The 15,835-nt window shown below is 46.5% G+C and overlaps 2 protein-coding genes across 7 annotated transcripts in view; one reads left to right on the top strand and one right to left on the bottom strand.

Annotated features, from left to right (window-relative positions):
* Synm (synemin) overlaps nt 1–5,750 on the top strand; it is a 27,221-nt gene extending 21,471 nt beyond the window's left edge. The window contains exons 4-5 of one of the 3 annotated variants that reach the window (XM_028776734.1): nt 1,438–3,890; nt 4,797–5,750. In XM_028776734.1, the coding sequence (XP_028632567.1) occupies nt 1,438–3,890; nt 4,797–5,117 (2,774 nt within the window). In that variant the 3' untranslated portion in view covers nt 5,118–5,750. Of the gene's footprint in view, nt 1–1,437 lie in introns of all 3 variants that reach the window. The other 2 variants (XM_028776735.1, XM_028776733.1) reach the window with 2 other exon arrangements.
* A 6,443-nt stretch (nt 5,751–12,193) lies between these two features.
* The window catches only part of Ttc23 (tetratricopeptide repeat domain 23), an 84,753-nt gene continuing 81,111 nt past the window's right edge, over nt 12,194–15,835 (bottom strand). For all 4 annotated transcript variants that reach the window (XM_028776700.1, XM_028776701.1, XM_028776702.1 and 1 more), the window contains 2 exons: nt 13,522–13,604; nt 12,194–12,745 (listed from right to left, as the gene is read on the bottom strand). In XM_028776700.1, the coding sequence (XP_028632533.1) occupies nt 12,631–12,745; nt 13,522–13,604 (198 nt within the window). In that variant the 3' untranslated portion in view covers nt 12,194–12,630. The remainder of the gene's footprint in view (nt 12,746–13,521; nt 13,605–15,835) is intronic.

Raw genomic sequence — 15,835 nt, forward strand, 5'->3', positions numbered from 1 at the left:
GAGAGAGAGAGAGAGAGAGAGAGAGAGAGAGAGAGAGAGAGAGATTCTTTTAAGTGTGGACTTGCTGATGTTTTACTAGCTATGAATTTAGAGTCAGGAAGAAGGCAGGTCGGTATCTCTGTTAGCTTGATTTACTCATCCACTGTTCTTCAAGCTTCCCAAACAACATACGTACTTCACATTTATACACTAAATTTATTTTAACACTTAGGTATTAGGCCACAGAAAGATGCTGTGGAATAAAGGTTACTGGTTGTAAATCAGCCTTTATTTCACTAAGTGGTTCTGTTTCCTGCATAACATAGATGCCCATTAACTATTTATGGAATAAACCTGAAGATGATTTCCTAATAAATGGATCAATTTGTATTAGAGCTCTTAGTTGCCTTTTATAATGTGTCCAGAAATACTGTTGGCTGCTTCCTATGACCTAAAACTATTCTGTGACACTCCATATTTCTTATTGACCTTGGGGGTTCATTTTCTGGGTTAGGATCAATATATTAACCTGAAAATGGAATCTTTGTTTAAAAAAAAAAAGTTGCAGCCTGGTCTCTTTCCCTGTATCTTGGGGACCTGTCTCAGTGAGACCTCTGGCTTCCATTGCCATGAGGGAGGAGTAGAGAGGTGCCCAGACAGATGGGGTATGGTGCTCACTAAGGAATGCTCTCAGAGTGGATGATGCCTCGGTCATGTTCTAACTCAGTTACCATTCCAAAGAGCTGGCTACCCTGGTGGAGTTTGTGCACCTGAAGGATGGCACTCTCTGAGGGGAATCCTGAGGAAAACCAAAAGCCCTAAGGCTGCCTCTTGACTCTAGGAGGATGCCACTAGGACAGGGGGATCTCTGACAACTGACTTGTTTGTGAAACCATGAATTGTCAAGTATAGACACACAGGGAAGCTTAGAAACTCTAAAGACTTCAATAGCTGTGGCTCAGCAGAGGGACTGATAAACCAAGTCCTCACGACGGAGAGGTGTGCTGTTCGCCATCCAGTAATTATACACTTGGTAATTACGGGTTCTTCTCTACTGAAATAAGCAAACCTATCTCAACAAAGCCAAAATTAAAGATTCTGAAATATCATAATATTGTGAGTCTTTAACCAGAAAGCCCAATGCCTCTGACCTCTCTGGCACGCTCGGCACCCTTTGCATTCAGACCCTTGGCATTTCTCTGAAGGGAGGGAGGATTCTGAGATCAGCAGCTTGAGAAGAGTGCTAGGCTAAGATGTTTATGGGTCAATATTTCACCATGACAGGAGTTCTAAAACAACCAAAAGATAATGTGGAGAATAACAATATCCTCTTGAAATGACCCTTCCTGTAATAACTATATTTTATAATAATATGGGATTTGACCTACAGCAGTGCTTTTATGATGAAAAAAAAATGATGGCTGTCATCTAAATGAACTGTTTGTTCCATTTCTACAGAGTCCAGAAACACATCCTATCACTATACCAACTCAATATTACAGAGGAAAAATGAGAAAAATCTCTTTCCAAGGCAAAAAACACCTTGGGCAGCTGTAAATCACAGCTCGGCTTTGTACTCTAAAGGGCCAGGGCACCTTGACTCACAGACAACCACAGCTGTTGGAAGTGCTGCCAGAAGGGAGTTCCTGACCTCCAGATATTCTTCCTCAGCTACAACCTCGACCTCGCAACAAAAGCCCCTGGAGAAAACCATCAGCAGTCATGCCAGTTTAAGACCAGTCACGACAACCCATGACTTTCTAAGAAACACTGAAGCTCAAGTGAAAACATTCCCCTATAGATCCAAAGTTGAAGGCACTGGGGATACCCACACACGGAGGGCCACAGAGTCCATTATTACCAGAGAGTCATACAGAGGTCACCCGGGCAATGTGGCGGCAGGTACCATGAACAGCACTCAGTCAAATGAGAGGACTGTCATTCTGGGAAAGAAACTAGAAGTGCAAGCCACTAAGGAGCAAGAAAGAGACAGATCAGGGCTCATCAAGTTAAAGCCAGAGGAGAAAATGTTTGATTCTAAAGAGAAGGCTTCAGAGGAAAGAAACTTGAGGTGGGAAGAGCTGACCAAGTTAGATAGAGATGCAAGAAAGAGAGAAAGCCAGCATTTGAGGGACAAGGCCAAAGAGAAGGAAGCACTGAAGGAGAGAAGTGTAAAGGAAAGAGAAGTGCCCATCAGTCTAGACGTATCCAGGGGCCACAGACCAGAGGTGTCCACAATACACTTGCAGTCACCTGGGAAGAAGGATGTCAGCCACAGTAGGGGAAGAGAGACAGAGACCAAAGAGACAAAGTTCCGGTCGGATACCCAGGACACTGCCAGCTCTCTGCAGAGTGACTCTATGACAGAGACCATAGCCGAAAACATTGTCACCACCATCCTTAAGCAGTTTACCCAGTCTCCAGGTGCTGAAGAGAATGTCAGTTCTTTCCCAGATACGAAGGTCACTTACGTGGACAGGAAAGAGCTTCCTGGTGACAGGAAAACCAAGACAGAAATTGTCGTGGAGTCGAAGCTGACAGAAGATGTTGATGTTTCTGATGAAGCTGGCCTGGACTACCTTCTAAGCAAGGATGTCAAGGAAGTAGGACTGAAGGGAAAGTCAACGGAGACAATGATTGGAGAGATGGTCAACCTCGGTCTGAAAGGAAGAGAGGGGAGAGCCAAAGTCGTAAATGTGGAGATCGTGGAAGAGCCCATGAGCTACATAGGTGGTGGGAAAATAGAGTTTTCTACTCCCTTTCAGGTAGAAGAAGTTGATGACATGTCTCCCAGCCCCAAGGGGTTTGTTGAGGAAGAGGATGTCGAAGGAGAGACCCGCATGGCATACTCAATGCAGCAACATCAAAGGACCAACCAGCCCCAGGAGAACATCCCTCGTGTGGAAGAGGTGATGGAGGCGGGCGACTCAGAGGGGGAGCAGAGCTATTTTGTGTCTACCCCAGATGAGTACCCTGGGGGCCATGACAGAGAAGATGATGGCTCGGTGTATGGGCAGATCCACATTGAGGAAGAATCCACCATCCGGTACTCGTGGCAAGACGAAATTGCGCCAGGGACTTGGAGAAGGAAAGTGAGAGGTGACACGGGGGAAGAGAAGCACATGAAGGTCCTGGAGGTTCCAGTAACTTCCCTGGGTGGTGCCGTTGGTTCTGCTCACTTGAAGGAAGAAGCTAGTGGTGAACTCCATGCTGAACCCACAGTCATTGAGAAAGAGATCAAAATACCACATGAATTCCACACCTCCATCAAGGGTGTCTTCTCCAGTGAGCCCCAGCACCAGCTGGCGGAGGTCATTGGGCAGCTGGAGGAAACTTTGCCGGAGCGCATGAAGGAAGAGCTGTCCGCCCTGACCAGACAGAGTCAAGGAGAACCAGGGAGTGTCTCAGTGGACGTAAAGAAAGTCCAGAGCTCTGCTGGTGGCTCTGTGACCTTGATGGCTGAAGTCAACCTCTCGCAGACTGTAGATGCTGACCAGTTAGACCTGGAGGAGCTGAGTAGGGATGAAGCTGGGGAAATAGAGAGGGCTGTGGAGTCGGTGGTAAGAGAGAGCTTTACCAAGCGTGCCAGCCCAATGCCTAGAAGCCCAGACAGGGAAGATGGAGAGGAGGCGCCTGCTGGTGGCATGCTCTTCAAGCGCTGGGCCACCAGGGAGCTGTATAACCCATCTGATGAGAGGGATGATGCTGACCGGGTTTCACACGGCTCGGATCAGCGTGTTACCCAGGGCCCCGTGTCAGCTACTGTGGAAGTGACCAGCCCAACGGGTTTTGTACAGTCTCATGTGCTGGAGGACGTAAGCCAGTCTGTAAGGCATGTTAAACTAGGCCCCACTGAAATGTGGAGGACAGAACAGGTGTCCTACGGAGGACCCACCGCACAGGTGGTGGAGGTAAGTGGAGACTTCAGCAAGGCAGTCAGCTCTGAGGGAGCCAGCCGCTCTGTGAGGCACATTACACTGGGTCCCCGTCAAAGCCAAGTGTCCACAGAAGTCATTTTCCAAGGCTCTGTGCCTACCTGGCAGAAAACAGGAGACACAGAAGAGCCTGGCCCAGCGGCACTGTCTGTGGAAGCTGACATTTCAGGGAGAGGCAGGATGCCTGGCTCTGAGCAGTCTCACACTGAAAAAGAAATTCATTATCAGGGTCCTATTTCTGGGGCAGCCTGGGTTGGTAGTAACTTTGCAACTGAAGAGTCAGTGGGTACTCAGACTTTTGTTAGGCGTCTCCAGTTAGGCCCCAAAGAAGGGTTGAGAGAAGAAATCCAGTTCATAGCTCCCATCTCAGACAAGGTAGAGTGGAGAGGAGGGGATTCCGAGCACACCAAAGTGTCTTTAGGGAGGAGTACATCCATACAGCACATTGACATCGTGCCTCAGAGGCACCAAGCTGCCAAGCAGCTGGCCCCAGAGACACTGGAATTTAGGGACTCAGAAGGCATGGTTCTGGTGGAGGGCTCAGTAGGTATGACCCAGGCCACTCACAATTTCACCTCAGATAGAGAAACCCTCGAGACCAAAGAGAACACATTCCAGAGGGTCCTTTCTGGGTCTCCTCCAGACAGTGTGGGCAATACAGGAGCAGAAGTGACAGCAAATACCAGCAGATCCTTTAGGTACATTCAAATAGGTCCTACAGAGGAGGAACCCTCTGAATACATTGTCACTGGTGGACCCATGTCTAAAACATTTGTTCTTGATAGTTCCGTGGCGTCCCCTGGGCTGGGTGGGGGAACAGATGGTGGTAGCACACCGCGTCACATTGCACTGGGGCCCAAAGAAACTTCATTTACTTTCCAGATGGATCTGAGCGACACAAGAGCGATCCGCAGCTGGACCCGAGACACAGGGTCAGAAGTGGAAGCTCACAGTGTGTCTCACCATGGTGGCTGGAGAATTGCTCACAGTAGGGATGAGCAAGTAGCCAGCACCAGCTCTCAGGCCTCCGCTGGGGATGCACATCAGACCCCTGGAGAGAAAGGCATGGAGCAGGCTGGATTTGACAAGACGGTGCAGCTGCAGAGAATGGTAGACCAAAGGTCGGTGGCTTCAGATGAGAAGAAAGTGGCCCTTCTCTATCTAGACAATGAGGAAGAGGAGGAGGGTGAGGGATGGTTTTGACAAACGGAACTGTCTTGTCCTGAATGGCGCTCTGGAAACATCAATGTACAAATCCTCCAAAATACCGACATACAAGCCCTTCACTAAGTGTGGGGAGGAGGGGGAGGCTGGTTACCAAGACCTTTATTTAGAGAAGCCTAGGCTGAGTTAGTTTGCTTTAGAACTTTACTCATCTGTAAAGGTTGGAGGTGTTACATTTGAGTTGGAACTTTCACAGACTCTTTTCATCTTTTTAGTCTCAAGAAGTTCCTTTCTCTAAACTTTTCTCCCCACGCGTGGAGACAGTTTATATAAGTTTTGCACCAGGTCACAGGCGTGATTTATATCTGTTCTACTGTTTATCTATATGCAAGACACTTTAACATTAACCAGATTATAATAATATATTTAAGGATAGGTAGTGTTTGCATGTGCTAATATCAAACAGTAAACTAACACTGGAAAAGGAAAATAGGTAGGTTTTTCTCTTTCCTAAGTCTTTAAAACAGAGATTATGGATAGTAAGCAAGACTGCATGTTTGGAAAAAAAATCTTCTAGATGATTTCTTTAAGAAAAAGTTACTTATCAGAGATTTAATATTTTCAAATTGAATAAATTGCTTTCTATGTACAGAACTTAAAAAAAAAAGGGCTTAGAATTATTTATGGAGGGCTGGAGAGATGGCTCAGAGGTTAAGAGCACTGACTTCCCTTCCAGAGGTCCTGAGTTCAATTCCCAGCAACCACATGGTGGCTCACAACCATCTATAATGGGATCTGATCCCCTCTTTGGTGGGTCTCAAGAGAGCAACAGTGTACTCACATACATAAAATAAATAAATCTTTTTTTTTAAAGAATTATTTATGGAAAGACACCTGTAGTCTGTTGTTGGTGCTTCAGATCATGTGTCTGTCCTGATTGGTCAGATTTGCTGTCCCTGGCCACAGATATAGGCCACCAAGAATGAGAATTGCTCAGAGCATCATTTCAAGTCTTTGCTAGGCTGTGAGGTAGCAGACAGCTTTCTGTCCTGACCTAAGCTGGAGTAGCTACTTCCTGCTAGGGCAGTGTGTTTCTCAACCTGTGGGTCGCGACCCTTTCACAGGCATCGCCTAAGAACATCGGAAAACACTGACATTTACATTATGATTCATAACTGTGGCAAAATTACAGTTATGAAGTGTCAATGACATGATTTTATGGTTGGGGGGTCACCACAACTTGAGACATTATATTAAAGGGTCTCAGTATTTGGAGGGTTAAGGGCCGCTGCTCAAGAGGAACAGCCAGTGCTCTTAACTTCTGCACCATTTCTCTACCCCGTACAGACTTCCTTTGTAGGATTTTCTGAGCTCCTAGAATTAAGGATAAAAAAGCAACAGCCATATACAAACCTCACAAACACTTTTGCACTTTGAATAGAAATGATGGCGGGGGTATTTAAGTCGAATTTAGGTAGTATTTAGGGGGAAGGAACCAGGTGCTTCCCATGCAATCCAGCATCCAGGCCCCCATGGCAGACTGACAGATGACAAAGGCCCCACTCTTGTGGGCCACCGATTATGAACCTGAAGCTGTGCACCACTGAATTTAATGAGTGTGCTCATTTGGAATCATTCTTTTACACAGGGACACTGTTTTTAAAGCTCCCATCTCTGAAGATTTGGCATCACATAAAAAGAAAAAGGGCCTCTACAGTGCAGCATTCTATAAGCGCAGAATAGCAACTTTCATGGGTCTGAGCTGTGCTTTTGAACCCAGGCCACAAACCTGCCTGTGGGGCACTGAGGAATAAGGATCCTAGGGGATGCCATCGTCAGGTAGGGTAGGAGCACGGTACAGGAGGTCCTCCTTCCCCATGTGTTTCACAGGGCACATCTTCCCCTCCAGTCCCAGCAGGTGAGCAAAGGAGAGTGAGATTTATTTTTTTATTGCTAAGTGAAAGAGAAATGCAGAATGGCTTAAGATGATCTTTTCAAAAGCCTAGCATCAGGGTACAGGAAGGAGGCCGATTTGAACGGAAAGCCTTTGTCACCCACCTGCCAAGTGAACTCTGGGTTGTCAGGCTGAGACAGGAGTGACGGCCGGGGCTTGTCATCTCTAATACTGTCAGAGATGTGCTCACTTATTTTTACAGTAATCAGAAAACACAGTGACTTATTAGAACGTGGCTGAGGTGGTACAGCCTTGGTGTAATAATGCAAGACACGGTGACAATGTCAAGTTTATTATGAGTCTAAGTGGGCTTAGCTGGATGCCATTGTCCTAGTTCATGAACTTGTCCACAGACACTGGTGTGAGCAGGTTCTAAATATCGTGCCACTTCTACTTTGAAAAGTAAATATCTTAGAATGAAATTTCTAAGTTGGAATCCCCATCAAGTCAATGTTCTGTTTGAAGAGCTTACCAGGAAGGAGAAGTCCTCAGCTGTCATGGGTTACTGTGTCTCCACCTCACTAAGGGTAGGGCTTTTACCCTTGACATTGTAGCAGGTCACCCCCCTCCCTGTCCCCCACCCCCCACCAAAGCTCCCTGAGGTATTTGAAATCAGTCACTCTGGAGTCAAATCAACACTGTGGTAGGGCAGGGAGGGACCCAGTCTCTCCCAGTTTGTTATTGTTGAGACTACAAGACACTGAATGTTTCTTAGCTTTCCACTGGTTGTTTTGATAGTTTGCTTTAAAGTGTTTATTTAGAACTATCTAAGAAGCTTATTTTGCTAACCTGTTCCCTACAAAGAGAACTGTCACAAGAATGTGTAGAAATAAAGATCTGAGGGGGAAAAAACCTGTATTGTTCTTAAAGAGAATGTTTTCTGGCTAGTTTCTGTGTGGTTTCTTCTGACATTAATGAAAACCAGCCTGGGTTTCTCTCCATGTTTTGATGGTAGCCATGAATTACTGGATGGGTCACAAACATTCTCCAGTTTCTCCTGAGATCAGAACTTCACACTATAGGTACAAACTAGGAAGCATGCACTAACTAGCTTGTATCCAAGTGGATACCATTTGGCGGTAAATGTCATCACAGGCCGGAATATGTTGCCAGCAGGATGAGACAGCCATCCATTCTGCCCAGGATGGAGGAGGGTATCATGGTACAGTTATTTAGTGCTGAAACCAGCGTTGTCTTGGGCTGAAGCTGGGCAACTGGTTACTGAAAGCACAGTTTCTAAGGTTACTGATGGCCAATTCTCAGTATCTTACAGATACAGATATGCTTGAAACAAGGGGTGGGTGACTATCATCTGTCTATAATCTGTCCTTTAATTAACAAAAATAAAAACATGAATAGTTGTATTTCTTCTCAGTTGTGAGAGGTACGGTAGTCAGTGGAAGATATTACTAAGACTCATTGCATTGATTACTTTTCTGTTGCTGTGATAAAACAATGACCAAAAGTGACCCAGGAGGAAAAGGTTTATTTGGCTTTACACGCACAGGTCATAGTGTATCACCGAGGGAAGTCAAAGCAGGACCTCAAGCAGGGCAGGAACCTGGAGACAGGAGCTGAAGCAGAGACCTGTGGAAGAGTGCTGCTAACCAGTTTGCTCTCTGACTCGCGTTCGGCCACCTTGCTTATACCTTCCAGAATATTCCTTATAGCTACCTGGGGATGGCACCACCCATGTTAATTATTAATCAAGGAGATCCCTCCAGAGACATGCATGCAGATCAACTGATGGAGGCATTTTCTCAACTCAGAGTTCTTCCTCCAGATGACCCTTCCCTATGCTGAGCTGACAAAAAAAAAAAAAAAACAGAACAAAGCCCAAACCAACCAGCACACCCATTCTTTATGCTGGTCAGCTTGCCCCTCCTGGGGCAGGAGCTAACATTTAAAGAGGAGTTTATTTTCTGTGACTCTAAACTATATTCCCAGAACCTCGAGTGTCTTTGACTGTGCTGCTGGGTGGCTTCAGCAACGCGGGTTTATTTCTGAGGTCTGGAGGTCGGAGAATACAAGCCAAGTATGCTCACAGATTTGCTTGTGGCAGGCCTGTAGACAGCCATCTTACTGCTGTCTTCATAGAGAAAAGAGAGATGTTTTCTCTTGGGTCTCTTCTTTATAAGGACATCGATCCTACCAGCCAGTGCTCCTTATCCTGCTGCTGCCGCCTTGTGATCTAATCACCCTTCAGTCTATCGCTACATGTCACTGAGGGGTAAGACTCCAGATGTAAGGTTACAGGAAGCCTCTGGCAGCCTCTGTTTTTAAGAATCGTTTCCCACTAGCGATGTTGAAACACATATCTTCAGTTAGACAGCATACTCTTCAATGGCCACAAGTAATTGTGTGCCTTGCTGCCACCCCACAGCCCTGAGTCTGGGAGAAGAGGCATAAACAAAGATGGTTTGCCTGCTGAGCTGCCATACTCCCAAGGAAACAGAGAGAGGGCCCTGCCACCACTCTATCATGCTTATTTTCTTTCTTCTTCTTGTGTCACTCTGAACAAATGGATGTGACACAAAAGGGTTATACTTCAGTTTTATTACCCTCTTAGCAATGGCCTGTGGGCTCATTGGCATGAGTCATGGGATAAGAGAAAGAGGGGAAGAAGGGACAGACCTGCCTGGACCAGCAACCCCTACCCCATGGGTGCTGTATGTACCTTGTCTCCAGCACTGAACTCTCTATAGCTAGGAGAAAGAACTCAAGCTTACTGCTTAGCTTTGCCACCCTCACCCAACTGTGGTGGCCCCTGAGAAGAATGAAGGCCACTCTGGTTGTGGCACTAGAGGGTATGCACGTTCTTGTAGCAGCTGCCTGCTCTGCCTAGGATAGCGACCACGAGAGACAAGGAAGTGGCGAGTCAGTGTCCTCTTCCCAAGTCCATCCACGAGGGCCTCAGCGCCATCATCCAGCGATGCACTGGATTTATAAGCCTGAGAAGACGAGACTGTGTGTGTTGTGTTTGCTGCCTCAGCCTCAGTTTTCTCACACAGGCCTAACAATATACTAGGTGCTCAGAAAAAAAAATGTAACAGAGTTCATTAACAGAGAGATGCACCTTCACCAACACACCCTTTCAGGCTCCAGGTTACCCTTGGAATGGTCTTCATTTTATTTGTTTGCCGCTCTGGAGGTCAGAGATCCTCGTGTTAGTTACTTTTTTCATGGTTGTGATCAAATACTTGACAAGAAACAAGAAAGAAGGACTTGTTCTGGCTTCCAGTTTGAGGGGATACAGCCCATCATGGCAGTGAGGGCAGATCAGCAGTAACTTTAGGTGGTTGGTCACACTGCATCCAGTCAGGAAGCAAAGCATAGACGGGATGTGGAGTGGGGTGATGAAACCTGAAGGCTCACCCTCCATTGACCCACTTCCTCTAGCTGGGCATCACCTCAAGGCCCACCCTACCCTGGGACAAAATATTCAAACACACAACTGTGTAGGGGGAGATTTCACAATCAAACCACAGCATTTTGGCCCTGTCTCCATAGGCCCATGGCCATTTCATAATGCAACATGTATTCAGTCCCAGGAGGAAGTCATACTTCCAACGTGAGTAGCACTGAGTGAGTTTTCCCATTCTAAAAGGGAGGAATCAGGCCAAAGCAAGGGAAAGTCAAACCAAAGTAAGATCAAAACCCAGCAGGCCAGATACCAGACCCTTTAGCTCTATGTACCTGAGGCTCACAGTGAAACCATCTAGGCTCTGAAGAGCTTGGGTATTCCTGTTGCTACAGTTCTGCAGCCTGGAGCCCAGTCTTTCATAGGACAGCATGAGTCTGCCGCAGAGGCCTTCAGCTGATGCCTCACGTGTGGGCCTGGTGTCACCAGCGTCTTGCAGTCTCCGTCACAGCTCAGCCTTCCCTGTTGCAGCTTCACACAATGGCCTCAGTGCTTTTCAGAACCTTGGTGCCAACTTGAGTTTTGCATGTTTGCACAATCAGTGCCCTGTGGATAATGTCATGTCCTGCTGCCCCTTTGAGATACAATCTGGCCCACTTGGGCCGGACCAGAGTGGCACAGGTCTCTACTTCCACGTCTTCATTTCTAAGCAGGGACCCCTGCCTTCTCAGTCCAGGCTCACTTGACAACTTTCAAGTACATTTGCATTTTCCAGAACCGAAGCCTTTAGTGGGTGGGGTTCTGCCCTCAGGACAGCACTCCTTTGTCCCAGTGCAGAACGCTAGATTTCTTTCTAATTGCTGTAACAAGCAGGCTGCTTCTGTACCTACCCTATCTCCAATTTTAAGTTCATTCCTTCCCCACCAAGGGCTGCATCCTCCACCCCTCTGCTCCACTTGCAGCTCTCTGGATAAGGACAGTGAGGAGCAACTACACCACAGCTGACTGCTATTCTGCCTAGAGTTTCACCCACCAAACGTATTAGTCCCTTACTCTAGGTGTGTTTGAGGTCTTGGCACATACATATAATGTAGGACAATGTAGCCCAGGTCTAACAGAGTCCTTATCCTCCTCTGTTGTCAGGATTTGTCTTAGCATTCTGGTCTTTTAGAACCCCTGCAGGATAGTCTACTGAGATCTGCCTTCAGGTTCCGAGGAACCCCCCACCCCCACTGCCCATAATTCCACACTCTTCCATATCATGTCTGTAGATCAAGACCAAACACACAAGACCTGCAGTCAGTCTGACCATGGCAGTGGGCCTATCTCAGTGCCTGTTTTCCACGATATTCTCTTGAACCCTACAGTGAGAAAAATAATGCTGGTTGCTCAAACAACCAATAAGAAGCCAAGGATTTATCTTGGCTTCTAGGTGGAAGGCAGGTAGGGGTGTATGTGCGTGCTATTTATATATACATACACAGATACACAGATAATGATGGGAAGGCAGGTAGCAGAGGCATCAGGCAGCTAGTCACACTGAGTCTGCCATCAGGAAGCAGAGAATGGATAGAGAATGGAACTAAGGCTAAGAGACCTCAAGGCCCATCTCCAGTGACCCAGTTCATTCAACTAGACTCCTACTTCAAGGCCTCTCAGCAATGGGGACCAAGTGTTCAAATGCATGAGCCTCTGAAGGCCGTTTCGCATTTAAACCATAACAGGCTTCATGGAGCCCAGGCAAGCGCTCTGTCACGGAGCTGCATGGCCAGCTCCAGTCTTTATTTTAAACACACAGGCTGATATTAGCACAGGTTTCTCTTTATTGGTATTTTCTTCTCAGTTACTATTACTTTCCTATAAGGGAGGCTTGTTGCAGGGTCTCACTGCCCCAGATGTGGCTCTGGATCGGGCAGGAGCCCTGCCTGTCATCAGGTGAGTCTCCTTTCCTGTTAAAGAAGCTCCAGCTTCGGAAGAGTGTTTCGGCCACAGCGGGGATGACAGCGGAAATTCTCCTTGGTGAAAGAAAATAACCAAAACACCGCATCACCCTGAAGGGTGATCACAATTGGGATGTGGAAGATTCATGGAACTGCCGTTGCATTCTGAAGCAGGCAGCCTTAAAAATCTGCAGTGACTGCTAAACCCCACCTTCAAGCTGGAAAGAGGTTTGTTCAGCCTCCTAAAAGCAGTGCCAAGTCTTCTTGGAGCTTTCTTTGGGGCGGCACATGGGGGCATCAGTCTGCTACATTGTGCCTGGCCTTGCCTGGCATCGTGTGCTGGGGGGCACTGGTACAGAATGCTACTTTGGCTTTCAGTGATTGCTTTGACTTCACGGGAGCCTCGGAAATCCTGTATGTAGAAAGGAGATGGGTGAGTGAGGGCCCTCAGATCATCCCAGCTCCCACCAGCCTTTGCCCACTGGGAAGAAGCCTCAGGAGGGGATGCAGACGAGAGAAGAACCATGGCACAAGAACATCAAACACAAGGCGTGTTTCTCCTCTCTCATGCCTTGTAGCCATGCTCATCAAGCTGAGGCAAATCAGGTCTTAGGTAGGTCATCAATGGGGTGAGAGTGGAGAAGACTGTCAAGTTCTGAGGAGAGAACTACTCAGCCCTAAAAGGGCTTAGTACCCTTTCTGGTGGGTCTGTGCCTCCGGTGAAAGCCACTGCTGTAATTTCCTGACCTGGACTTGACCCTAAGCCCATAGGTTCTCAGGGAATACCCACTCTGTGAAATGGGGGCCCTCCCCTGGTAGTGCCGGGCTTTCTGCTAAGGAAAGACATTAGGGCCAGTCTTCAAGGTACAGTTGTGACGCTCTGACATCCACCCACGAGAGGAGAAGCCCAAGGCTCTAGAGGCAAGGCCTTCATTCTCCAGCAAGTGTGTTAACCTGCAAGGGCTGGTCTATGGGATGACGAAAGCCAACATATTAAAGAATAAATACTTTTTGAATATTAGGGCAAGGACTGTTTATGGCTGGCTTCTCAGAGGACCTATTCTACATTTCACTACATAAGTTATTAGAGGACAGTGAAACTCTGAAAGAATCTTCTAATACCAGCCTCAGGTTCAGAATGGTGGAGGGATATGACATTCAGAGAAAACGTAAGGGAAGCTGACTCACTTGGACAGTGTGTCTATGGTGTGCTGGGTGGCCATGGTCTTCTTGTCCTGTGATCCATACAAGAACGTCTCAATCTGGACACACTGCGGAACACCAATGAATCATCATGAGGTTACAGAAATGTCACCGGCAAACAAAGTCTCCTTTGAAGTAGAGACAGAATGCTTCGTTCTTAGAGCCAGGCTGTGCTGGCCTCAGTGCCCTCAGGGGGTTCTCTAGGGACACTCTGACATTTAAGATGGACGTTCGAGGGGATCCAGGACACAAATGTACGATTTGAACACTAGTTCATAAACCCTGTGTGTGCAAGCATGTGTTGAAAAGTAGTATTTTTAAAAAGTATGGCAAGTGTATAATTGCCTAGCTTTTGCTTAATTTCCTTCTTTTGCTGAAGTTGTGGCATTTTATTGTTAATTCTCAGTCAGAGCAAAGTTGAGGGAAGGGTAAAGATTAAAGGGATACTACAAATGGACAAAATAAGTCTAAGGAATGAAGTGGAAGACTCTGCTTTATGATCTCTGTGGAACTATAATGATGAAGACAGCGCATCTTTCACCCTGGGGTGTCAAGTAGACCAATGGGAAAGGCAGGGGCCTCACTACTTGGTTGCCAATGGACTGTCCTCAGAGGGCCAGTGATGACCTGCTCAATAGATGACATTAGGACCACACTTTTGCAAATGAAAGAGAATGGAATTTAGCTCCTACAAAACAGAATAAATTAATCCCAAAACATTTAAGAACTTGGGGTTCTCCTATGAAAATGTTGAGGGGCAGCCTTCCGGGCTGGAGCTGGGGAAACTTATTTCTTGAGTCAAGCTCCCCACAACCAGACTGCTGGAGAAATGTAACCAGCTGTATGAAAATGACCAACGGCTTTGCAGCGAAGTTTAACCATAAGCAAAGAATACAGAGCGAGGGGAGGTGTCTCCGGTGTCTCTTCCCAAGAGTTAGCACTCAGAACACGTTAGGAACACCTCAGAGGTAATGATAGCAATGGCAACGGCTTCCAGCCTCCAACCTCCTGGTACAAGAGTGGTCAGAAGCAGACAGTCATTCAAAGAGCTGAAAGAAAACTAGCCAATGAGAGGCTCCGCCTCGTTAGTAGCTGGAGATGCAAACAAAGACCAAAGAGCACAACTTTATTAAAAATTCTCCTCTGATGCTATCAAGATGATGCCAAAGAGGGAATAAAAAGAACCATTATAGAGTTTTGTCCATTGATGGTGGGTATTTAAGTTGGTGTGATTCTCCATAGACACTTCAGCAATATCTAATAAAGTTAAAGTAAGAGTCAAGGGTGATATGCCTGTTTTCTAAAGAGAGACAGAAGGGGAGTGGATCCGGATGGGAGGGGAGGTGGGGAGGAACTGGGAGGGGTAGAGAAAGGGAAAACTGTAATCAAGATACATTATGATTATGTGAGGAAAAAAATCTATTTTTAATAAAAAGAAAAACATAAAAGCAATCATTTAAATATGCAGAGTAAAAAATAACAAATATACTAAGGTAGAATAGTAAATTATAATTTAAAAAGTTAAAAAAGAAATTGCATAAATGCGTGATCATAGGGAACTTCGTGTGAAGCTTGGAACATGAAAAACCAAACATAAGCATGGGCCAATGTCAAATTCCAGACAGCTAGAGGGACGTCACCTGTGCTGCTCATCTTTTGTTTCTGACATTGGATAACAACGTCAAAGGTGTTGGTTTCACATTACAAACATTTTCCTGCATAGCTCAACTATCTTTTAATATATTTTAAAAATAAACGTTTTCTCTCTGGTTAAGCTGCTTGAGTCAGAAAGAAAGGAATATGTGGGCGGGGGGGGGGGGGAAACACATCGTTTGCATCTGCCAACCATTTTTAGGTCTTTAAGAAAATAGAGATGCACACGGCCCAAATGCCTTGTCTTTAGAAGCCACGGAAGATCTCAGGGCTGCCCAAGTGGGCACTGGGAATATGACTCTGGTCTTGTGGGGGACAGAAATGACAGGTGTGGGTGTGATAGGATTTTATTTTTAAATAACAAACTATCCCCTGTCTTTCGGTTGAATTAACTGCACGAAGAGGTAGCAGGCTCGCTCTCCTATTTCATTCAGTCCATAATTCAACTCTGCTAACTCGAGGATCTCATCTCCATGCAACTGGCCTTGGCCTTTCTACATCTGCACAAGGGCCTCAGCTGGCCTTGGCAAGAAGCTTATTCTAGGGACTTTTCCAGGGTCACTTTAACCCACAGATACCCCACATGACCTTACAACTTAGGACCTTTGAGGAAGAGCCATTGTTTTGAGGGAAGGGATGGGACACA

Source organism: Grammomys surdaster, unplaced genomic scaffold (genome assembly GCF_004785775.1).
Source record: "Grammomys surdaster isolate TR1022 unplaced genomic scaffold, NIH_TR_1.0 271, whole genome shotgun sequence".
In the NCBI taxonomy this organism is placed as follows: Eukaryota; Metazoa; Chordata; class Mammalia; order Rodentia; family Muridae; genus Grammomys; species Grammomys surdaster.